Source organism: Falco punctatus (assembly GCF_963210335.1).
Source record: "Falco punctatus genome assembly, chromosome: 1".
Classification (NCBI taxonomy): Eukaryota; Metazoa; Chordata; class Aves; order Falconiformes; family Falconidae; genus Falco; species Falco punctatus.
In genome coordinates this window covers 37,373,529-37,399,987 of record NC_137580.1, presented here as the reverse complement: position 1 = coordinate 37,399,987, position 26,459 = coordinate 37,373,529, and the positions used below count along the sequence as shown (strand labels likewise).

The window sequence follows — 26,459 nt, the reverse complement described above, 5'->3', positions numbered from 1 at the left end:
TATGTCACACAGGCTTTCCTGTGAAATACCAAGGACAGGTATAAGCATTAGTCAAGTTACTGACATATTACTACTTGACTAGTAAAAACGGGAGTAACCGCTGTCCGTCTTCACCTTCAGTGCCCTCGGAAAAAATTGATCTATTGTCTAACCAATTCCTTCTATCAAAAAGAAACATAATTAGCAATTACATTTTCAGTGCAAAGACACATATGACACAACTTTTCACAGCAAATAACGCCACCTCTCTACAAAGAGATAACAGTAAGATAAGGACTCCTGAAAGGTCTACCTTTAGCAGCATTTTATATTCCAAAGTGAGTTACACAACCAACTGTAAAATCCCCTGAATAGACAACCATTCCTTGTATTATTTCTCAATACATACCTGCGAGAAGCTTGAACATGCACTTTTCTGGCACAAAGATAAAATCTCTCAGCTGCACAAATGAAGGAAATCTCAGACTTTAAAGACTCAAAGTTATCATCAGTGAGATCTCTTCTTTCTGTACTTTGGTTTGTGCCAAGATGGGAAGTAATTTCAAGAGCTGAATCAACATCTGGATCACGATGCAATGAACGCTTGATCTAAGAAGTGAAGGTCCTAAATCACATTCACAGTTTTCTTCAGAGATGATAAAAAACATCAATTACCCAAAATTACTTGATCTCAATAGAAAAAGCCTGAGGTCAAATTTTTTGGTAATTTTTCAGCAAGAGAGGAATACTCAGGATCATTCACAGCCGAGTAATTACTCTGCTTCAAAAGCTGCTTTGAATAAAATAAATGGCTATTTTATTGACTATACATACATATTAAAGAGCATCAACATAACAGTTGAACTAAGCGTTCAAGAAGATATAGAGCAAAATACCTTGACTTCACACTCTGGAAGTGATACAGTGTTTCCTAAACAACTACTGAGTCAGTGAAAAGTCTTTTATGCGGCAATGTCTGCAACTGTACTGTTCACCAGTGTACGTGCAGCTCAAACTCAGAATACAGCATCAGCAACTCCAATGACCACAGTCCTTCAGTGTATACACACAAGTGCTACTGGATTAAATGAGTGCTGTACATACATTCAAGAACAGAACTGAGCAGTTTTTGTCTTTACAAAAACACCCTGCATATAATTAAACCTCCTAAAGGCAATTCAGGTATGCTGAAGATCCAGAAGCACCGAGCTTTGTAGCACTGGCTACAAACAAACAAAACCCAAAGGAAACGCCTTGCCACTTTGTAGAGACTAACTGATAAGAACAAAAAAATCTGCAGTTCATAATCTTCGCCCTACATGAAAAACTTGATGCAATCATACCTACCAACCAATAAACATGCCTCCACACTTTATTAGCCTTTGTATAACATGGTATTTAGAAAAAAATCTCCACTCTATTCCTGATTGGAAAACAAGACTTTATAAAAAAATCATGCTTTAAAAACATACCAGCATGTTATTTAGAACTACACCATACCAAAACCAGATCTTTTTCAAATTGTTACATATCCAGACTTTGTAATACCAAATGGACCCTTTCAGGTAGCTAAACATACACACTGGACTTTATCACTGCTGAATTTCTCCTCTGACTAATTAATATCAAGTCAATTACATAGATCAATCTTCAACTGATTTCCACCCCTCTCCCTTTAATTAGCATATATTTCTATATTACCATCATGACATTAAAGTAGGAACTTATTCAGGGTACTAGTTAAGTCAGAAGCTGCAAGCCTCCATCCACAACTAGCGTGCTCCCTGTAACGTAAGGGGACTCTAGAAGAAAGACAACAGCTTGCGCAACTTCATGAGGCTCTCCAAATCTTCCGAGGAGAATTGCTTTCTTTAGCTGATCTTCTTCCAAATGAGCAGTCATCTCTGTGTGAATAAAGCCTAAGAGAGGAGAGAGATTTGAAGAGTTACCCAACCTTCAACTAAATTTCTCTAGTGGATTTTCCCTGAAATCCTCCAAAGTGAAATCTACTACTAGGATTCATCATCAGCTACCATTTTTCAAAGTCTCAGAAGTCAATCCCCATTGGTTTACAGCTAAGACCAATTTTTTAACTAACCAATAAAACATCTAGTTTTGAAAGCACTGATGTAATAGTCAAAATGCAGAGATCTATGGAAGTCCATTAAAAAAAAAGGTAACTAAAAATGGGTCCCAAAATCATATTTAGTATCACTTTTCTGAAAGACAAAATACACTCATTTCACCAAAACACTGTCAATGAAAACACAAGTACAAAATCTCTGGCAAGAAATCCCTACAGCTTGCAAGTGTTTCCATTATATTTTAGAACTTACGACAGCACTTGCATAATTTCTATTACAGCACTCATTTGAAGAAAATATTTCTAGACGTTTTTGAAGGACATTTCTTTACAATCTTCAGTTATCTGAGATTCAGTTTTCCTACTGCTCTTTACATAAGCTACAGTTTCACGAACAGCTGATCTTCCCTGCTTTCTAGGTGTCACCAAGAGTGAAAGTCTCAGTTTTGCTTTCTACTGTACAGCTCTGCCCCTTTATGATGGCTCTGGACCCTTCTGTGAGCTGCTTAGTTCACTAAACAACAAAAAGTATTTTTCCTGCCTAGTTCACAAGCTGAACTGGTTCATGTAGAGGTCTGAAAGGCATCAGAACTAGCACAAGGTGAGCAGCAGAGTACACAGCCGTGAAGGAAAAAGTCAGAAAGGACAGAAGGGATTTTTGCCTCAGGGCAGTTGTTTGCTTGGACTAGATCACCTTGTGAAATCACAGCCTTGTCCTCACAGAACTTTCTTTCCAGACTCTCTCCTTTTACTACAGGGACACTTTCATGCCAGCTTCTTGCAATCTTTCATGTTTCCCTAATAACAAATAAGCATCCTCTAGCAGGAGACAAGGGTCCTATTAGGTCTAATACTGCCATCTGCAAGGGCAGCAGGTTTTGAAGGAGCAACAAAGAAAAAAACACAAACCATTTATTCTGTAATAATGGATAGAGGAACAGGTAGATACACTCTTCCAAATTTCTCAGCATCGCCTTAAAAAGACTGAAGGTTTTGTAAAAGAGTGTATTACACTTTAAATTGAAAAAAAAAAAGAGATTAAAAGCATTTACTTACAAAAGTTGAAGAAAATAATAGCAATTTGTCTTAAGTTATGTTCAGAGTACAGCAAATATCCAGCGCTCTTGATAAGCATGTACTGTGAAGGGTGTAGCAATTTCCCCAAAACTAACCTGGAGCAACCACGTTGACTCGAATTTGCTTTTTTGCTACTTCTTTAGCAAGAGACTGTGAAAATCCAACTAATCCTGCTTTGGTAGCACTATATACACTTTGACCAGAGTTGCCTTTAAGTCCTACAATACTTCCTAAAATAAAGAAACATCAAAGAGAAGAAAAGATTAAATGACTAATTTGAAACCTTGTACTAGCTTTGTAATTTTAAATTTGGAATGGAAAATGAGATTACATGAACAGGAATTAAAAGTGTATTTATTACTAAGTGTACTTTATAGCCAACCGCTGGGATGAGCAAATCCCTCAATTATCTGCAATTTTTGTGGAATCCATATAATTAGGTTGACCAACAGGCAGTAGGAGAGTAAAATGAAAAGCTTTCGAAAAACATATGCTCGCACAGAAAAAAAACCCAACCCAAACCAAAAAAACCCAACAAACCAACTGTACCTATTTGATTCTTAGTAACTAGCAGCTAGTAGAGTTAGCTACTGAAAGAGCTGATAAAGAATAGTAAAATTCTTTTTTTCAATAAAATATAAACTGAGGTGTTTATTACTGAAACAAGCTAGCTTTACATTTAGAAGTTGCTGAAATTACACAAAAGAATAAGCATTCACAAAGAAACGCTAAATACAGAATGTCTAAATACAAAGAAAGTTAATCATGACAAGTAACATTTCAATACCTTACACCTGCTAAGGCTTTCTAGAAAACTAGTACATTGAATTCCACTGAATTAGATGAGCAACTTACCTATATTAACAATAGCACCTCCTTGGTGTTGAATCATGCTTTTTACAGCAGCTTTGCATGTCAACATTGTTCCCAAAAGGTTAGTGTGAATCTGGGCTATCATATCTTCAGTCTTGGTTCTCAGTAACAAACCATCCCTAACAAACAGACCAAAAAACCCAAAAGAACTCACTGAACAACCCCAGTGATCACGTTCTCCTAATAAAAGACGAGCGATGAATGGAATATTAATGGGGATTTGTGGCCACAGGGATTTACATGGTTCTATATATGTTCCAGCATTCAAAATGATGACATTGCAAGGATGACACATAGCAAGAGAAAAGTTAGCTATACTTCTGGCAACAAAGCCTTCTTTGCAGAGAGGTATCAAACATTGTTTTGTACCATTTCAGGGGGAAGAAGTGAAAGAAAGAGGAGTAGAGTGGGAACTCATAAACTTGGAATGCTGTTAGAATTCTACTGTCATCAGGAACAAAATACTGGTGAGTGCTTAACACTGTTTTCAGATGTACTCATTAATAATACTCTTACTAAACGCAAAGGCCATTAGTACCTTACAGTAAGATGTTGTCATCTAGAATTACATATAATTTCGTAACAAATAACTAACCTGTTGATCCCAGCTGCATTAACCAAATAGTCAATAGGACCTAACTTCCTCTGCATCTCCTCAAAAGTATTTTGGACTTCTTGTTCGCTGGATACATCGCAGCTAAGTGCCAGGTGTCCTGCTGTATTGAAATAAAGGCATGTCATAACAATAGTGAACGATGGTATGACATTCATAAACCTTCTTCGGAATTTATAACTCAATTGTAAAAACAGATGTTGAACTAGTTATAGCTTGAGGAACCCATTTAATCTCCAGAGAATTAAATAAGGACAGTTTTCAAGTATTGTATTGATTAGTTACGTGACAATTTCTTGTTTTATATTTTTGGCCTTCTGAAATCAGAAGTACAGCATGAACGTGCTCATGCCTCATGGGCAGGCTGGTCTCAGTTCTGGCATGGTCAGGAGCCAAGGATGATTCAGTTCATACCACCTCCTTGTGACCCTGAACAATTCCCTTCATCTCATAATTCATACCTTGCAGACAGAATAGGTAACACACTTAACTTTCCAAAAGAATTTTGTGAAAATAAAATTGTACTGATACAGCTTTTCTTTCAAATTTCTCAGCCTTTATTTTCATTTGCATCTAGTTAAACAATGAGATTTATTCAATGACTCACGACTTTTACAGGTTACCTAAGCACAGGACAGTGAAGAAATAACTGCAAAGCAGCACACTTACCACCAAGATGACGTGCAGTGGTTTGAGCTACTTCCAGATTTCTAGCAATAATCGCCAGGTGGCAGCCTTTCTGTGCCAGTAATTCTGCAACAGCTTTTCCTATTCCTCGTGATCCTCCAAAAATGGCGCAAACCTTGCCCATCTGCAAAAACAATTCACAAATCGCAAATACACCATGAATTTTCAGGTCTAGTATAGCAAGACAATAACCACTGTTCTTGTCAACATCGCGGCCCTTACTAGTGTGTAGCATTTTGCACTACCAGATTACAGAATTACTGATTTATTGTGTATACACCAAAAAAACCCCAAACGTGCACTGTTAGACACCACTTCTACAAATGCAAGTTAGTTCTTAATGATTTCTGAACTAGCAAAAAATTATGTATGTAATCTAGCATTTCAATACTAGTGTTATGATAACTGTTCAGTTGATGAAATATGTGATTTATATATAAAAAGGCCACAATTTATCATTCAGCTCTTTATTCAAAGCCAACAGTATTAGTTGCAATTATATTGTTCTTGGAAGCACTATTCTTGTACTAAAGTTATTTAGCCTCAAGGTCTCACTCCATCCCAAGTATCTGTGTTGAACAACCACACTGCAAACATCAGTGAGCATGATTTGATACTACTTTATTTACAATAGTTTCATACTAAGTTACACTGCCTAATACTACGCTTTACCACTAGCCCTAGCTTTTCTTTGTTTCTGCTTTTGAAGAAAAAAAAAAAAGCGCCTTTTGAAACATTAAATTATTCTGAAGTAGCTAACTTACATGTTTAGGAAGGACAGTAAGAAGAAAGTACTTCTGTAGAACAATTTTTTTATTCTCCAACCTCTAGAAACCAATCAGCTTTTTTGGGATTTCCTGAACCGGAGGAAGAATCCAAGCTAATAGTAATGAACCTCTTTTCCACACATTTAAATAAACCCTTTTTGAACCCAATTATACTGTCACCATAACATCCTGAGGCAATGAGTTTTATTATTTGTGGAAAAATACTTCCTTTTGTTCTTAATTTGCCTTCTGATTAGATAGTACTATGCATTTATCCTCATACGTTCCCCTTACTGTCCGCTTACTCTTCTGTATCTTACGCTTTCTGCTATATCCTCTTCCAAGTCTATTGAGCTACTCATATACGTATGGAAGCCATTCTGTATCCCACTAAAGACTGTCTAAGCTCTTAATCTTGCCACCCTTCTCTTTGCCTTATTTAGGTGTATTAAACCCTTTCTGATGTGTGATAACCAGAAAAGCACAGTGTTAAGCATACAGGGACACCATCACCTCATACACTGGCAAAATGATTTTGGTTTTCTGCTACAGGGCCTGATACAGTCCTTGACTGCAACAAAGTAAGCACAAGTACTTGAAATCGGCCAACGTGTCTGCTTCCACAGGCAAGCTGCAAGCAGCTTCCCAGGAGCAGGAAGAGGATCTGGCACCTCAGGTCTTTGCACAGAACATGTACATAAAGGTGACCTGCAGGAAGACAATTCCTTGGTGATAAAAACGGGCATCACTGCCTCACCAGAAAGACTAATCTTTTGGGTAGTCTTCATTAGGTAGCTGGAAGAGATGAATCAAGGAGTCTTGCATGCCAGTAACTACAGCTCTTACTGTCTTAGCAGACTAAAAGCACAGCCAACCAACCTGTATTTTGTTGGTAATTTTTCTTTTTTTTGTTAGAAGCAAAATCTCAGTCTGCCTTCGCCATCATGACTTCTTTTACAGTTACCACAACTCTTGTAAGTTCTTGCCTACTTGTTGCAGCAATGTCATACCAGGATATCCTCCTTCCGATTTTGTTCTTACCAGCATTGAGTATGCCTACTCTTTTATTTGAAATGTGGAATAATATACTTGGGAAAGATCTCTGCAAGTCATCTTGTCCAAGTCCTCCACCCCTGAGCAATGTCAAGCGAACCATCTTACACTGTCTACAAATACTATCAGACCTGTATGTATTTTCCAGAGAATTCTGAACACTCTTAGATACAAAGGTCCCAAAAAGCTGCCTGTGGGGAGAGAAGTTCTTTAAAATGTATGACTCAACCCTTCCTTGTCTCTCTTGAGAAAGGAAAAAATCACAGTGATTCTACTGTTCGCAGAAAAAATAGCCAAGCTGCTTGTTTGTTAACTACATAGAGAGGGAGCGTAAGGCATCGTTACAATGCAGCAGCAATGTGCGGTTTGTACTTTAACACAACAGGGCCATACTCTTTGGAGTTGCTACTTGGGAGGGAACAAACCCGCAGTAGGAGTAATAGGCCCGTATTCCCTGGCCAAAGTAAGTTAGGGCAAACCCAAATATCTTTTGAGCAACAGGCTCTCCCAGGTCTCCACAGACTGCAAACGAGCACCTGTACCACCTCTGCCCTCCACGGCCCTTCGCCTCCTTCACACCAGACCATGTCCCCGCGACAACCAGGCCCCGCAGCGCCGCTGCCGCCCGCCTCAGGCCGCCTGGCTCCGGGCCGCTGCCGAGCGACCGCCCGCGACAATCGGCCCCCTCCGGGCGCGCTGCTGCCCGCAGCCCCGGCCCCCAGGCACGGCCCGCTGCCCCTCCCGGCAGACCTCTTCTTCCTCCCCGCTTTTTCGGGTTCCCACCAACCTCCTCCGCCCCGGGCCGCCACTCGCGAAGCCCCTCCCGGCTGAGGGCACCCCACCCCTTCCCCGCCGCCGCCTCCGCCCCGCCCGCCGCCAGGGGGCGGCCGCGGACGCGCGCAGCGGGGCCCCGGGGCGGAGGGCACGAGGCACCGCCCGCCCGGTGGCCACAGGGGCGCCGAGCGGTCCCGCGCTCCCCCCTGCGCCTCCTCCGCGGGGCGGCGCGAAGGGCGGGAGAGGCCGGGTTGTGGCGGCGGTGCGCCTCGGCGCGGCTCCCGCCCGGGCCCGCCGGTTGGGCTCACGGCGGGGCGCGGTGCCGGCTGGGAGCCCGGGGCACGCTGGGAGCCCGGGGCACGCCGGGACGCGTAGTCTCGCCCGCGGTGGCGGTGCCACGGTGGCAGGGCGGCCGCCCCCCGCCCTCTCACGGCCCCGGGCCGCGCTCCCGCCGCCCGCGAAGCCGCAAGGGACGACGGAAAAAGGGCGGTTCGGTGCGTTCCAGTTTACTTGCCGGTTTCTGAGCGGCCGTTTGCTCGCCTGCCCGGCAGGGGCTTTCCTCCGCCCCAGCACCTGACGGTGAGCGCAGGCGTCGCGACGTGACGAACTGAGGTAAAACCACCCGTGCGGCGCCGGCTGCAGCCGGTGGAGGCCGGAGAGGGGGCGGGCGGAGCGCCGCACATGGGCCGGCCTCAGCGGCGAGAGAGACCCGCCACGGCGGGGCCAGCTGCGGAACGGGTGTGAGCCCAGTGCCCGCCTCCCTGCTCCGCGGAGCGCCCGTATGGGCAGGCCCTTCTGCTTTCGTGTTACGCTTCCTGGGTTTAAGCTACGTTTTACATGTAGGTTCCCAGACCGTACCCGTCGTAGCCACTTGTGATGATTCCCAGAACGTATGTAGGGCGCAGAGTAGCTGCTTCACTTTCCAGGGGAGCGCCCTGTCCTGCCCTCAGTTCCCCTTCCTCGCACAAAAAGGTGTTTCGCACATAGATGCATACAAGCAGATGAATAAGGATTTAGTCTCTTTCATTTTCACATTACTTGTCCAAAAATCCGTAGGGTCTCCTGTGAGGCATCATTATACCAGCTGAGTTAAATCAGAAATACTTAAAAAGATAGATAAACCCAAAATACAGAAACACCTGTGAATTCCTGTTCAGTAACCAAAATAAGCTTCACGATATGCAATTAAACTAACACAAAAACCTGCTACACTTTCACAGTAATGCTGTTAACATTTATGTCTGATGATGTGCTGGAGGGGTTGCTGTGGACTCGGAAGTCACATACACTGACCAAATTTTTTTCACTTGAGAAATAAGAATAAAACCTATCACAGTTGTGTACAAGAGAACACTTCTGAATTTTTTTAAGAAAAATTAAAAGCTTCCACAAATTAACATGTCAAAATCATGCTGGAGTTTTTCTACGAGCTCAGTGGGAGTATAACTTTGTACAGTTCTTGCTTTTGACTTGAAGGCTGTTAATTCAGGATTTCAGATTACAAGTGTTTTCAGGGGAGTTGTAGAGAGTTTAGTAATATTACCTGGATTCACGTAGGATTCTTTTTCTACGGATCACTCTTTACATATAGAAGGAAAAGCAGATTTAGGCATTGCTATCAAAAGAACATCTGTAAGAAAAGCTGTTACGCAATATTAATTTTAGGAAGTATATTTATACTGCAAGCTGGTCCCGTTTTCAGAAGAGTAGATGATGTTTTGTGATCCAATGACATTTCAAGAATATGCCGTATTCTGACAAGCCAGAGGTCCCAGTGGTGAATAAGAAAAGGCATAGAGAGCTGAAACTGACTCAAAATAATCTCTGACCAAGACTCTTGGTCTCTAGCATAACCAAGGATCAGGATTCAAAGGGGAAAATGGTGGTTTTTTCTTCAAGTTATACATATAAGCAAAATAACTGGGGGGTGGGGAATTGTCCTAGTGATACAGCATGTTTTCTGAAGATATGTATACTACAGAGAGAATAACTATGAGCACCGTATTGTATGATGACAGCAGCAGGCAGATTTTATGTGAAAATCACATTATTAATTACAACTAACGCATTTGCAACCTGTGTCCTCATCCAGAGAGCTGACCTATCCTTCTAAGAAAAGCTCACCTTTGCTGTACTGTTAGGACTTCGCTGACACAGAGTAAGCATGAGTTTCACTTTATTTTTGCTAAAACTGTTGAGAAAATAAAATATCCTTTTTGAAAGTTGACAAGTTCAATTCTTGTTCATTAACTGAGTGTTTAAAACAAGATGTATGCTCATTCACTGGCCAAAGTGACATTAGCCTTTTTTCCTCCAGATACCTGGCTAACTATTTAGATCAGATAGTCTAAGCAGAGTTCATTTGAGCCAGTTTATTCACACTGATGTCCCATTAAAGCAAGATGAGCTAGTGGAGTCTAAGCAAGAAATCGGTATCATACTGAGTACCTCCCCTTTCTGGGGGGCAGTAGCTGATACATACACTTGATTTGATAGATCTGCTCCATCTGTCATGTCCAGATCTACAACAGCTAGTTTAATACTGGCCATTATTGTGCCCAGCTTACTATTAATGTGGAATTACAGGCTAATAATTCTTGTCAGCTCTCTGCATGACCATGTAAACACACATTCGGAACCTGTTCAGTTTCGTTTCTTAAAATGTTACAATCATTCTTCCACAGAACTGAGATCCTGCTTTCAAGTAAGCATTTCTCTATTAACAGGGGGAAATGACAATATCCCCAAACAGGAAAGGGTATTTAATGTATCTAAAAGCATAAAATGCAAAGCAAAGCATAATGTCACAAAACAGGGGCCACTAGCTGTTTCTGTAACTGAGGTCCCCTGTATCGGCTGTTTCAAATTCCTCTTAGTTTTGGATTTGAGGCTAGATTTATAAAGGAACTTGAGTGCTAATCATTAACCACATTGGTGCCCAAATCTGTGGTCTCATAAATTTCTGCCAAGTGTCACACATGAAAGAGTCACACTGCTCAAAGGTCCAGCAGCATTTTCATACTGTTCCCTACACTGCTTGTGAAAGAATACTTGCCATGTTACAGGGTTTTTGTGTAAGGCCTGAGACACAGCAACTGCATGTATGCATCAGTTGTATTTTAAACAAAAGCCTGCTGGTTGGAGCACTTGGCTAAAAGAAAACTTGTTTACAAATCTTCTATCTTACTGGAAACAAGGTCACTAACTACAGTTTCTCACAATTGAACAAGACTGTCAATTGTGAATTGACAATTCATCGTCAAACCATCAATCTGAAGCGGTTTCAGTTTATAGGAACAACATATAGGAGAATTAATACTACAGCCAGATGATTACTGTCCAGAGATGTAAGAGCTTGGGGATTAAGCATCTATTGAAATCAACAGTTGAATCAAGAAAATATTTTGCTTTTCAACTGGCATATTAAAAATGACCTCTCTAGGTTAAGCAAGTCTGGTGATGAGGGCATGTACCTGGGATACAGGAGTCACAGACCTACAACACAGTTAAGCTAGTTTAAAGAGGTTTCCTTCTTTCTAGGCCAAATGATAACTGCGTGGCAGGTCACACAGTCAATACACTGCTATGCATTTCTTCCTGTAAAAAGAGAGTAACTGGACTAGGCTCCTCGTTCTAGGCGAGCTCTCCTCTAAACCACAGAGGAACACCATCATCAGGGCTCCTCGCCATTTTCTACTTTGCCTGGGCAACTGAGGTTGCTGATTCTTTCTGTTCCTGCCAAGCCTAAATTACACTTTTCTTCAGATATGCACTTGTGATCTGCATTGCGGAAAATCAGGTCTAATTACTATATACACATTATACACACATACACGTATATGAATTATATAACTAACAAGTTATACATTGCAATTCCCAAATCTCTTTGATACGGCCTCAGCCTCTGGGCAAGTGATACAAAGCCCAAGATGATCTCCTAAGGAAAAGCCAATCATCTAGTTGTACGACAGAAAACTACTCCCTTCTCCTCCCAGTATTTTGTGACTGGCTAACTAACTTTTCCCAACCACACCAGTTCAGATTTGTAAGTGGTTAAATTACTGTACTTTTGCTCTGAAGTCATCTCTTTTTTTTATGACACTGCAGTCTGTTCTGTTTTTCTAGACTAGACAAAACCTCTGTAATATTTGTTCTTGTGTCCTGAGAGTGAACTTCTATCATGCCAACATGAAGGGGGTTTGTACAATGTAGATGTACTTTTTCAACAGATACGTGGACAAACTCCTTCCTCTGAAGAAACTTATTCCCAGTACCCCTGTGAAAAGTCTTTCCCCTTAAAAAAAACAAAACAACAAAAAACAAACAAACCAAAAAAACCCAGAACAAAACAAAGCCATCAGAGGCTTTGCCAAGTTACCTAATGTTTTCATATCCTCCTGCCTAAACAGGTTTCCCCACTATGACTAGTATTATTCACACTTCAGCACGAGGCTCATGATTAAGTTAGTGCAGTCACCGAACGGCTGCTGCTTCTAGTGAGAAGTCAGGCGTGCCATGGAGGCAACAGAGAGAAGCTTGTATTATTGCTGCTCGATAACCACCCCTGTGAAAGTCTCTTCAAGAAATATTTGTTGCACATTCAGCCTCCGTCCACTGCTCTGGTCTGATCACAGGCACTGGTCACTCCTACTGTGTGTCAGTGGACTTCAGACCAAAGACATGGAAACTAAGATCTCAGCATCTCTTGCCTCCCTCCGTATGCCCAACTCCTCATTTAAGGCCTGCACTGCCACTGTTAAGCTCATAAGTCCCAAGGGCTGGGAACAAGGAGGAAATAAACAGCTCAGCCATCCAGGGAGGAAATTCACGGCTTTCTGTACAGCACCTTTTAGACAGCTTTTCAAAACTGCAAAAAGTGTCACACAGAGCAGTCGGCATCTCCCAGCAAGGTAATTTGGAAAACAAGCAAAACTGACACCACCACAGAAGGACGTGTCTCACTCCCAACAGTCCCCATGACCATTTTGTATAGAAAGGATATTGTTTGTGTATTGCTTATTTTGTAAGCGCTCGGAATATCCACTGGAAGTCTTGTACAATAACATCCAAGAGTGTTGCAGAAGTATTTGAAAACTCATGACTGAATAAGTCTCCTTGTGTTCTTTTACAGGGAATTTTTTTAAAAATGTATCTAATATACTGAACAGAAAATAAGTAGTCTCAGGAACAGCACTTAAAAATATCTAAATGCCATTTACAAAAGTCCACTCAAGACCTTGGATAATTTGTTTTTATTTCACGTATCGATGCAGTTTTAACTTCCCCATTCTGCCTTTCACAGTCTCATCCCTACACCCATTCACTACATTTATATAAGCTGCGAAGTAAGATCCATAGCCAATCAGTTCAAGAATTTAACTTATTTATGTAAAAATCTCTTCACTATTACTGCAGTTGCTGGTGGAAAAAAAAAAAAAAAGTATTTTTGAGAAGTATTCCTCAGCAACAGTAACTGGGTTTTAGCTCCTAAACACTCTCAGCATGAAGACTAACAGAAAAAAGTTCTAAACAGCCAAAATTTCCTCCCGATAAGATGGAGAAAGTGTTGAGGTTTTCCTGCCCTAATGCTTCACTAATCAAGAGTCTCAGATTTTGAATCTCCGCCAATGGTATGGGCAAGTCCGGACTGTTGCCCACTTTGGTCCTGCGATGCAGTCTCCTGACAATTTACTGCTTTTCCTCTTATTTAATGCACTGTACGTGCTGTGTCCTAAAGTTTGTTTTGTTGGGGAAAAATTATTTTGGAAGAAAGTGGGACGCTGGGAGAAGATGAGAAGGAGGCAAAGACAGAAAGAAGCGAGGAAGAAGGTGGGGGGTCGGGAATAAAGATGGAAACATTCTACCTAATGATCTGGACTGAACTCATTAGGCTAGAAAATTCAGCTAACGGCCTATATTGCGGGAACAGTAAAACAGCTAATAAGCAACATGAGTTGGTCCTTCACCTCCCCTCCCATAAGAAGCTCTAATACAAGCAAAGTCTTTGTTTTTATAAACACAGTAATTAGCCTCCAGGAAACAGCAGACCTGAGACACACAGAAGTGAAATACTTCCATGATTCCTCCTAATACCTACTTTAAAATTTGTAACATTTATGAAGAGACCAAAAGCTGTTTGAACTAGGAAACTGAAGGCATATCCACAAGCATGAAACCATTTTTACAGCCTCACCTATTTTAGCGTATGTTCATTATGTGACCATGAATATGTTTTCAAGGTTAGCCCTAATGAGGCACAAATTTACTGAGTACAGGAATGCCAACTAAATGTAGCACATCTACTTACTGACAGAAAGCAGCAAGTCAAGGGACCATGTAGACATCCCCCCATAACTGCAAATAGCTGTGACCCTAAACATAAGGACTTACACTGGCAAAACTTCAGCTGATGGTTTGCCAGCAATGAGTGTTGAACACAGTCCATAATAAATGGCAACTGTGATGGCGATAGTGACAATCACTCATGTCTCATACACTGCTCACCTCCTTTATCTTCACCAGTATTACAGAAAATGTCAAAAACAATATTCTTTACAGCTGTTACCCATTTTGCAGCCCAAAACACATACAGTAATACTTGGAGAGCTTTCAAGGAACTCATTTCCCAACATTCAATTTTCTTCTATCAGATGGTCCTAAATAAATCTAGTTTCACAATGCATCTCCTCACAGAAATACTTGCTGACATTTCATCCTGCTCATGTACTTAACTGAGCAGCTGAAGACTTCATCTCTTTGTGACATACAGAAGCCCTTACTGTTGTACGTCCTTCCAGTAAAGTAGTAAATCATAATAACACCCAATCAGCTGGCTTAATGATGTGGGAATTAGGTTATTACAGAAGAGAAGAGGTATTTTTAGCTGATTGCTTACACCATTTTTAAATTTATCTATCACAGTGAATAACTTCCTTCAAAAATCATCAGAAGTGATCAGCATCCTTGGAAAGAATTAACTATTGCTCACACCAGACCATGTCAGATGAAGTAATGTTTGGTTATATAAAATGCATACCTTATTTCGACAGTTTTATTTTATAATAATTCCTCATTGATTTTGATTTTCAAGAGCACAGTTTATGAGATTCTACTACTTGATTCTTTACGAGCTCTCTATGAGCGGTCTGGTAACCACTCCTGCCCAACCACACACAGTTAACAGCGTGGCTTCCAGTAACCCAGGATGGCACAAACCAGTGTCTTTAAACTCTGGAAGGGAACTTTGTTAAGAATCCTGTATATTTACTTTATAGAAAAGACAATATTTACCGCAAGGTGAGGAAGAAAACCATTGATTGAGAAGATCAGTCTAGAAGGTTGTGTATTTTACCACACTATGACTATATTGCTATGAAAATACAAAAATTATGAACAACTCCCTGGATTCAAAGACATGTGATGCAGGTTGATACAGCTGCAGGCTGCTACAGAAGCCCGTTTCGAGTTCTGTTTTTCCAGAACAGGAAAAATTCACATATATTTTAAGTACTTTTTTGTTTTTATCCTCACTTGCAGCCTCTCTTTATGCAGTTTCTACACATCATGTTCTTTTTCCTCGACAAAAGAAACACTCTCTCCCTCTCCCCATGTCAGTTCTTTTAACAGATGCAAAACTCGTATACCATTGCTTGAGCAGGGTCCTTTTGTGTTGTGGGTTTTGGTTTTTTTTTAAGGAACTATACATTTGCCAGAAATAGCAGTTTTAAAGAGCACTGAAAATTACACAGAAAAAAATAATGAATAAAATTCAGGAATGAAGTACATTTGTCCATGTTGGAGTTTTTTTTAAAGAAAAGCTAGCATTTTCTCTTTCACAGAGTTATTTAATTGAAACACAGAATACTCTGAGAAGGTTTGAGATAGTATTTCCCTCCTAATTTTCACAGTTTAGCTACTAAACTGGAGAAGATACATAAGGGCAGACCAAGCTTTTATCAAAGACCCTGCTATCTTCCCAAAACCACATAGCTGGCTTCTCCTCCCAGCTGAATCTCTGCAGCAAAAGGTTCATTGTCAAGCTGTACCTGCAGCTCCAACCAGTCTTAACTAGAACGTAAAGTCCATTGCTTTTACGTCTTTTCCTTCTTCTACACTGTTATTCCTGCCATGTTTTTCTCTCTTCCTAGTAGACAAAACCAGAAAGAATGCTTCTCTCTGTCCAACTTACAGGAAGAAGCATCATCATTATTGTCTCCGGCCATAGCTTTTTCCATAATATTGCCTGAAGACTGAAGGCAAAACTGTCTAAATCTGGAATTCAGTGACTATCATTGCATAATACCACACTGCATTATGCATTTCAACTCAGATTGTAATTATTTTAGGCAACCTATAGAAGTGGGTAAAATTTCTGCAGAGTGTGCAGTGTTTACATAGCAAAATTCATTTCTGTTTACTTCACTGAATCGTCGTTGAAATTGAGGATGCCTTTCATAAACAATTATTCTGCTCTAATAGTAACAAGTAACACATTTGCTTTACAGACACCTCAGTGAAGCACTCCTGTCAACATGAATTGTCTGTCATGTGCTTTAAAATGTTTTGAAAAAAATATGGTATGCCATCTGGCTCCCAAACGCTCATTAAATCCACTGGAATATGAGTGTTTAAGGAAGCTAACATCACATGATGCCCACCACTTTAAAAAAAGAGAAAGAAAGAAAGAATGTATTTATAGATGATACAAACAAGAAAAAAAGGAAGTGGTTAAATTTTGTTTAATTTCCTACAACTAAGAACATGCCAGCCATTTCAGAGAATAAAGACAGATGACAGCTCTTGTTCCCAGGAGTTTATGGTCCAAATTTATTTCCCGAGTAACATGACGGAAAACAAATCTAGCAGGGGAATGGGATGCTAAAGCCATAGACTATGTAGGTTTCTCAGGGGAAGGATGTCCCTATGAACTGAGATTTAGAGGGCATGCTCCAAGTTTCTTTTAAGGCTTGCCAAGTCACTTAGTTTTTCCATTCTGAATGTCCATTCTCCCATCTTTAATTAAGGCTAATGGCTGTCAATTTCCCATATTGACACAGCCCTAGGGAAAGATCTCCTACTCCACAGTTACTGTCTTTTTTGGTGGAAGCACTTTTCAGCCTTAATGTAGAAAGAGGACTGCACCTGCAAAAACTGAATTACCAGATACTGGCCTTAAACTCCATTTGGAAAGGCATAGTCTTTTATTAGGGGAATGACTCAATCAAATTTTTCATGGGAAACTGAAAAATGAATAGATTAGGGAAGGTTGGGGGAGTTTCCACACACTGCCGCCCCTCCTTGTTTAAAAAAACAGATTTGACATTAACTTTGTATTTCCTGTAATTTTTCAAATAAGTTTTATCCTATTTACTTAAAACTGCTAGACCTTCATCTGCTGGAATAAGAAAGTGCTTTACGAAAACTTTTTTTTTTTTTTTGTGGCAATGTGCATTTACATTCAAAAGCTGTTAAATGAATGTGAATAAACAAGCTGATAAATACATGTTAAAGCAATTCTACTTATGACACATTGGTCCATCGCCTGATGACAGCAATGCAAGAGAAAAGAACAAGTTGCAATCCTTCAGAAAATAGCCCAGGGAGTAAAGGGAGGGAGAACAGACAACCAAATGGGATAGGAAGGAAAAACCCAGTAAGGCCACATGCAGTAGACAGCAGGACACCATCTCCCGAGTAACACATGGACTAACGGTGGGTAAATTTTCTCCCATGTAAAAACTGGGTAATGTTGTGTCAACTGACCTTAACCAGCCTCTCTGCATTTTCTCAACTCAATGCATTGCTGTTTTTAGTAGCAGACCTCTGCAAAATGTTTTATGACCCACTCTGGTTGTAATGCTGCATCCAGTTGCAACATCCCTCATAGCTTTAACTAACCTAGGCTTGCTATTTTGTTAAGCATTTCAGTGAAAAAATACACTGGGAAATAAATAAGGCACTGAACACCACTACTTGGCTGTAAATAGAAGCCTTTTGCTCCAAGACATCTTTACCTGCCACACTCAGAAATTACAATGGCAAAGACAAGTCAGTCAATGAAGCGGGGAGGCGGGATGCTGTAAACAAATAGACTTGCTGCCATGCTCTTGTGTTTTGCCATCTGGAACATTACAACACAGCAGGACGTTTCAAAACAAGATCCTTGTAAGTTAATAAATCTGTTACGCTGACAAGATGGTCATTCTGTTTTTGATAAGACAGACTGCTCCCTGAGGGATGAGAAAAACCACGTATGTGGAATTAGTGTGGACTGTCTGTGCTGGCAAATTTATGTGAAGGCAAGACAAGACATTGCTGGGTAGCAGTTCCTAACAAACCTCTCTTGGCATGTGCAGGGCAGCCATGCAGAGATTCATTTGATGATAAAATGTATTTGCTATAAAGGGCAGGACGCAGTAGGTATTCTACTCATGGTAACTCAAAAAGCAGTGCACATCTGAAGATCTTTATACCAGGGGAAATCACAGCTGTCACTAATACTAACCACTTCTGTGTATTTTGTCAGCCTAGCAAGTAAATTAGTAGTTCATTTATTCTGTCAAAAGTAAAAAGCATACAGGATGGCATGCTACGTAATGGTATCAGCATTCCAAGTGCTTCCAAATTGGGAGAGTTACACCTGCGTGTAAATGAAAAATGCAAAACAAAGCTCAGTTCCACCATCTGACTAAAGCTCTCTCACAACTGCTGTTTGCATCTTTCATGCCTCTAGATATAACTGTTTCAGAAGTAAGAATTTTATGGGTTTATTTGTAACATATATATGCATTATGCAAAGCACACACAAGTTGACAGAAAAATTTCTAGGTAAACCAAAGATATCATCAGCCTGGATCACAACTCCATCTATTGCTCTGTTTTCTGTAAAATCAGCTGTTTTCTATAATAAAATCCATTTATTCTGGTATAGCATGTTTCAGTTCTTTCAGGAGAACACCCACATGAACGCTTAATGGCAGCTACAGCCATACAGATACTAATGCCATAGTATTCATCTACGTATCTTCCTTTGGAGGACAAAGTGATGTAATGCTATAGGTCCTAATTTCTTTTTACAGCATCATTTGAAAGGTATGTCTTTTTTGCAGACATTAACACACACAGGTTACACACTTCCCTTAATTTTCATACCTTTACCACATCCTGTCACCACAAATCTTTTAGTTAATAGCGTGCAACCATTCAATTCCTAGGCACAGTAATTTTGTCAGGTTACTGCAGTCCTTCCTTCATCTGATAAGTAGCATTGGTACTGGTACCAATCTGGAATTAGTGCTCCCCCTCACTGATACACTTCCAGCTCTAGCTTGCCTGTAAGGCGTTGAATTAAGAGTTACCTCCCTATTTCCTTTCCCCAAAGTGAATGCTTTCCTTTTGAAAAAAAGCGCAAAGAATGGAAGAAAGAAAATGCTCTAGTGTCACACACTGCAATCCTTTGGACATACTACTCTGAAGTAAAGAGCTTCCCACATCTGTTTTGGAAAAGGACCTCCCTCTCCCACCTCACACTTTTGAATGTTCATTGTTCAAATTGTCAGCACAGGTAACAAACATTCAGCTTACTTTTCCTTCACAGCTTGGGTAAGTAGTTCCCCCAGGTACCACAGATGTTGCCTTCCTGCCACCAAAACCAAACCTATGCACCTATACAACACGTCTGATCCAATGTCCAGCTTACACCTAGCATTTTATTTCCTTTCCTCAAAGAGAAAGCATTTGCCTTCTTAATTGCTCACTCTGTATCTATAGATTTCTCATCCTAGACTTCAGCAGTTTTCCAGCAGTAGTGAGGTAAGACTCCACACAACTAACACTGGACATGCATAAAAAGATCAATTTTTTTGTCAGCATTGCCAGGTTTTCTTGGAACAAGTCTCAATCCAATGTCCCGAGCTGCCCAATTACAGCCACCGAAGGCCTTTGCTCTGTACATGCTTTCAGCGGAGACGTGCACTGCTCCCAGTGTCAGCAGACCTGTTTAAAATACCCAGTTGCTGAAGTTGCTGGGATTATTTGCTTAAGCATGGTCCAAGGCATAATTTAAGTCCCTGATTCAGCAAAACTCACAAGCACCTAAAACTCCCACTGCACACACCAAAGGACTATACCAAATCAGTCATGGTGACTAATGCACAATGTGGGAGGAATGAAAAGAGAGTATTCCAGGGCATTAAATCTCAAACTAGAAAATAGAAAATGTTATCCCAGCTCTCCAAAGTGCTGTACTTTCCCCTCATATCTAGAAGTTACAGCACCCAAGAAATCAACTTCAGGTTTAAATGTCAATTTAATTTATTTTTGCTGGATTAGAAGAAGTATAAATATCTTCTATTTGTAAGTAACATTGCTTTATTTTTCCTAGAACTATGCTAGTTTATTTCCAGGATGGTCCAGAGGGGACCCCCCCCTTCCATGATTCAGCAAAATACCTCATCACACATTTAATATCACGTTCAAATCCATTCCTGTTCTGTGAAGTGCTTAATAACAGTTTTTTGTTCACTTTTTTTGTTTAGTAGGAGTCCAATGCACTTACACCTTTATGAAATGAAGGCCTAGGAGGTTAAGTGGTGCATGTGAGAAAGACAGAGAAGGAGGTGGCTGGGCATAACATCAGGCTACATTATAATTAGCCACTAGACATGCTAGTTCTAGCTATAAAAAAGCAATTTAAAGTTATAAGCAAGACATTACATTCATGCCTTAGGGACCACTTTTATATTTGGAATCACTATTTCAGCATCTAGTATCTCTTCCAAAAGCATTCTATTATGTTTATATATAATATAAATTATTATATTATATATAAACATAATATATATATTTATATAGCAGGAAGATAACATAAGCCAGCTATAACCTATGTAGATTTGTCAGTAGTGCTTTTCGTTATAAGAACATGGGCTTTCTATTTGTGTCTTTTCCAATGCCAGACAAAACCCAAGCTTTTAATAAAAAAACATTAACCAGAAGTTGACCAGACTCTAGCATTTGCCCTTGAAAACAATACTATTTCCTTGACAACGTTGCTTTTGACAGCGTTGTAATAGAGAAATCATGCAGGCAGCTCTTCAGAGACACACCACTAACTAGAAAGAGTTCCAGCCTCTGCTAGCATTATCTGATGATAAAGTCCAAAAAGCTCAAAAGTACAGGTTTGCTAATTTTTCTCCAAACTAGTTCCTGTACTAGACAAAGATTCTCCTTGTACTGGTGGACTTAGGCATTATTCCATAAAAACAGGGCTGTAGACTAATTAAATCATAGCTATGCAAGTACGCTCTCACCATCAGCTGAGAGCGTGATACTTCCACAGTCAAAACCTGTTACACAGATTGGCAAAAATACTAAGAGAGCACACGGAAAAATTCCCACATTGTCTCATTCATCAGTAACATGCTTACGCAGAGTCCACACAACAAAAGTTTCCCAACATAAATATGTTACAGTTCAAAGACAGACCCATCCTACTGACTGATCATTTTCCACCAGCATGACCTCTGAAGAGATGCAACTGCTCCAGGAAGCAGGCAGCTTCTCACCGCTGGGTTTAGCTGCCTGAGGCTGCTCTGCAGCTCTGAAAGCAGCTCCTGCTGCCAGCCTAGACTGTGCCTGCACGTGGGGGCTCTGGCAACATAGCTGTCACCACAGAAGCCCCACAGACACGTAACTAGCTATGTTCTGTTGTGGTCCTTATCTCGCAGACATCCAAACACTTGGTCACATCCAGTAACAAACCTCACCGGCTTACTGTGGGAGAGGAGCATTAGCATCGTGTACTAAAGGGATAGCTTAGTGTCAAAAAAACAAATAGCTGTGGTTGGACCAGATGTTTCACTGACCCCTTTAATTACAGGGCTGTTTCTCCTCCCACCCGTTCCCTGCTGGCACATTCACTGCTGACATGTCAGTCTTTACTAAGAGAACTGTAGCAACTTTCCCAGAGTCAGAAACTGGTGTTCAGGCCTGGCTGATCCTGTGCTGCAGGGAACAGCTGAGAAATGTTACCCACAGAATGTTATATTTGTCTTTAATTTTTCTTGAATTACGTAAGTGTTCACTAACATTGCCAAATCAGAGAAACCAGATTACAAGAGCGCTGTTGTGTTTTGCAGTTGTGGACGAATTTTATTTGCATTTGACATCAGGTTAACATGGATTTCCTTATCAAGGAATATTGTAAGAAAAAGAAAAAACGAGAAATATTTCCTTGATTGCAGCTGTAGCACACCTCCAAGTAGCAATATAGTTGTGGCATGTGGCATGCACAATTGGACCACTAAAAACTGGTCCTGAACCAGCCTTTGTTTTTCAGACAGAATTCAAAGGTCGTATCATTCTTGATCTCTGTCTCGTATTTACTGGAGACATTCTCAACAGCAACGCTCCAGCTTTCTGAGCATTATGCCTAACAGTCTGTGTCAGTAATCACCAATTCAGTACCAAGGAATACCCATCCATTAGGTGCAAGTAATCAAGAATACTGAATGCCTAGGGAGGATGAGTATCTATTTTGTTACAAGTTTCAAAACATTCATCTCTTTGCATAAGGTTCTTATGATCAATGAAAAGTCTGATCTTTACAAAGCCAAGTATTATTTTATTTTAAAAAGCTATTACATTTCATCCTTGTAAAAAAGCTATATTGTGTACCAGAGATCTTAAATTATTGAATGCAAAGAATTTCACTGAAAAGCAGGGGAAAACGGTTACTTGCGTACTATAAACTTAGAAGTTGGACAGAGGCATATAGTACACCTTTGATAAGGAGCAAAAAATAAGCAGATTTTCCTGATCTGCGTGTATTCAAAAGACTCACTGAGATTGCCTACCAGAGGAGTGGAGAAGAATTCTTTGAACTGTAAACTTTTTTGAGCTAGCATTCTTCAGCTTATCGAGAAGTTCAACCAGCTGAAATAAGAAATTTGACCTAGGGCACGTCCCTTGTTGTGGAGAACAAAGTCAATGACCACTTTCAAGACATTCTGCTGCTGACTCATCTTCTCTCCCAAGCATCCACAGATAAACCATGAGAAAATACAGCAGTAACCAACCACAAAAGATTTTGGGGGCTAGTAGCTGTTAGCAAACCAAAGCCTACTCTGCCATTGTGGATCTGAAAATTTATAGGTTTGACTGAAAAGTGAGCAAGTCTTCCATGCTTCACAGTGCCGCTAAACAACATCATCTTTTGATCTAGTGCCTTAGCTGTACCAGTGGGACACACATTTTTTGAGAAAAGGATAACACAACCCAAATAGCTCTGTATTTTCCAAGTACAAAAATCATCCAGCTCAGTTTCTCTTAGACATATTCATTCCTCTAGGGCAGATGAGATATTTTCTTTCATTATTTAACGGTAGGGGGCATATTCAATGTATGCCAGCAAAGTTTAATGAAATCAATGAAGTAGCACTGATTTGCAGTAATTGAGAGTCCAACCATGTGTTATAATGCCAAAGAATCTGGATATTTTAAGGGCTTATATTGCTTTCCTCTCTGGGAAGGGAAGGTGGGGGGGAATCAAAGTCTATTTGCTTTGTGGAATGGGGTTCCATCTAAGACAGCAGGGACAAACCACCTGTATGGGTATTTTAAAACCCTGACATTTTTCTGCCTGTGTAATTAAAGTGTATTTTTTCTTGCTGTGCTAGCCAAATTTCCACTTGCTACGCTGCTGTACAGGTTGTGGCCACCACACTGAAATGAGAATGTAGCTAGTGTTTGGACATATGTTATAAATTGGTTTTGATCTAAATGAGTACTAGATGCAAACATCGGAAGCCCTTTGGCTTCTGCATGCCATGTAAACTGAAGCATAATATGGATGCTAGAACTGGCTGCAGAGTGCAGCCAAGTGCTATTCCTTTACATGTGCTAAGAGGAATTTTTACAAGCTAGTTATAACTGTGAATACTTGAAATCCATGGATAAAGTTACCGTGTTTAAATTGTCTTTACTCCACTGAGTACAAATGGCAGAGAATTTAAGAACTGATTTTGCCGCTTCTCTTTTCAGCAAAACAATACAGCTGACAGGAAAGTGTATAGTAGGAGGAACAGATAAATAGTACCTTCTAACATCTACTAATATAATTTTCAGTGTAAATGCTATGATTTGATAGGCATGTATGAAATGCTCATTATGTTATATTTTGAATGGCTTTCGCACATTGCAGATTGGATATAGCAAATTAATTTTTGTTTTGTTCCTTGTATCAGACTGATTCTGACTGAAGTGGTCTTCAGCTGTTAAAATGGATCAGCTAAGTCTCTCACCCACAGAAATCAGTGTCTAGGAGACTTCTCTAGGGGAAGGGTTTAGCTGTTCCAGCTGCGGATTGTATTTGGAGGCAGGTCTAATCCATCAGCATCTATCTGCAAGTTCACGAAAACCAGTCAGCCCCTTAGGTTCAAAACAAGTTCCACATCACATACCTTGCAAGAACAGGATCATCAGTTTGACAAATGAGGAAACTGAGGCTCAAAAAAGGTGAGACCTCAGGTCTTCAAAAGCAGTTGCTAACTCTGAGGGTCTCAACAAGTTTTTCTCCTAGAAAGTAAGAGCAATTTGGATGAAAATTAGAAGGAAAATGCATTGCATCCATAACATTTCCTGACAGCACCCTCTAGTATGTGTTACTACACAGAAAGCGGACACTACCCCGTTTACTAATGCAAACCTGCAACTCCTGTTGTGTTTTTTAAGTCAGTACTCAGTGTGAGATATATTCTCAAAGCACATCCGTCATATCAAGCCTTTCAGGTAATTTGGGAATACAGATGTCCAGATTCGGATTCCAGATGTGTTTTGACATGAGAACACCAAAGCAGCTCGGGCCTACTGCAACAAGACACAAGCAGCAAATACAAGCTTAAGAGATTAGGTAAAGACTGAGGGCTGTGTTTTCAGCCTTAGACAGCCAAGTTCCTCTTAGGTCCTTTCACAGAGTTGGACTTCGGTTACTGAGGTAAGGTGGCTAAGATTCAGGTCCAACACACAGGTCTTCCAAATCCTTTTCTCTTTCCCATTTTTTCCTCACATTTGATGTCCATGTCATCACCATCCACCATCACCATTGTCAGCCCTTTTGTTTCTAGATACAGATATTTCAAGTATGCCAGCTTATGACTGATAAAGTCATTCAAAAGAATTATGACACTGGTTTTGCTCAACTTCAAATATCCTTAAGATCTACCATTATCTACTTCTGAAAGTGCAGGAGAAAAGCACCTGAGAGTGATTGGAGAAGTACACTTATTGCAGATTCACAACAAGGATCCAAAGAAAATGGGTACAATAGCATGACCTACAGAAACTGGTGGCATCGCTTATTTATTGTGCACATATATGAAAGACTCTACTGTAGGAGTTTTAGTAATGCCAGGCACAAATCTTTTTAACTAGACAAGTGGATTCTTGTGTTTCATTAAAGTCAATATATACTTTTAAACACATTTGCTTAAAGCAACTGGAAAGAACAAGCCAGTTAAAACATTTTGCCAGCTCTGTGAAAAACGCCAGAATGCTCAGAAGCCATGTTTTTAAGCCTATGCAAAACTATCGTAATTGTCATTACTGCTAATAAGGCAGAGGTAATGAAACGAGGATGAACAGTATTTTGGGCACCTATGGCAAGCCAAATGCTAAATACATATTAGAATTACTCAATAATTACATTACCAAAAAAACCCCAACACAAAGAAACAGTCTTACTTCTGATGTGCAGCCATGATGTTTGTGTGTACTTTTCTCCTACAGACGCAATGATGTCAGATCACAATTCTGAAAAAGAAATAAGCTGCTTTTCTATATTCTCTATTCTGCATTCCTACAAATCACATTGCCTGCAACGCCACTTCCCACTCCCCCAAAGGAAAATTAGACTAGATGCTTTTTTTTATAGAGAGGACTTAATGCTGCAGAATCTAGGTCCTGGTCAGTCTTGACAAACCAGAAGCCTTATTACTGTAGCTGAAACACTTACAGAGTCTAAACATTTTTGCAAACACTTTAAGATTTAACTTCCTACCATTTTCCCAGCAGTGACATGTAGACACGTAACCGCATTCAAACCAAGAAAATCTAGTCAGGCAGTGACTAAGTGCTGCGCACAGCAAACTTCAACTTCTGCAGGGCACGCGAGCCTCTTGCCACCAGACACTTTTGCCCTCAGTGAAAGTTTGGGTAGATGGTTCAGCCTCAGGGCTGGGCCTGTGTCTCCACACACAAACATCACACCCCCTGCGCTAGACACTTGTTCCTCTTGGGAAAGCACTTTCTAACTATTACGCATCTGATACACTGTTGACAAGATCAAACCAGTCAGTTACCATCAGACAAAGAAGGAGGTTACCTACCTCTTCTGATGTTACTTACAAAGTTGCAGAAAGAAGGAGATGGAAAAGATAAGCCAGATCCTCAGTTCTCTCTACAATTTTTGCATTATGTTCGCGGTTCCAAACTTCTAACATTATGGAATCTGAAGACTTTTTTTTCTATGAGCAGAAATATCCTCCTATGAATTCTGAAA

At 40.4% G+C, this 26,459-nt stretch overlaps 1 protein-coding gene across 3 annotated transcripts; it reads right to left on the bottom strand.

Annotated features, from left to right (window-relative positions):
- Positions 1–1,321: 1,321 nt before the first annotated feature.
- On the bottom strand, positions 1,322–12,431 carry CBR4 (carbonyl reductase 4). Of its 3 annotated transcripts, none has more exons than XM_080373168.1 (6): positions 8,421–12,431; positions 5,295–5,436; positions 4,608–4,725; positions 3,995–4,131; positions 3,235–3,369; positions 1,322–1,898 (listed from the first exon to the last, which is right to left on the bottom strand). In XM_080373168.1, the coding sequence occupies exons 2-6, from the start codon at positions 5,434–5,436 to the stop codon at positions 1,720–1,722; spliced, it is 711 nt and encodes a 236-aa protein (XP_080229294.1). In that variant the 5' UTR covers positions 8,421–12,431; the 3' UTR covers positions 1,322–1,719. The 3 variants fall into 3 exon arrangements, with proteins under 3 accessions (XP_080229294.1, XP_080229292.1, XP_080229293.1); XM_080373166.1 differs by having other exon boundaries at positions 4,608–4,728; positions 8,421–12,421; XM_080373167.1 differs by lacking the exon at positions 8,421–12,431 and adding an exon at positions 7,920–8,376 and having other exon boundaries at positions 4,608–4,728.
- Between the last annotated feature and the right edge of the window lie 14,028 nt (positions 12,432–26,459).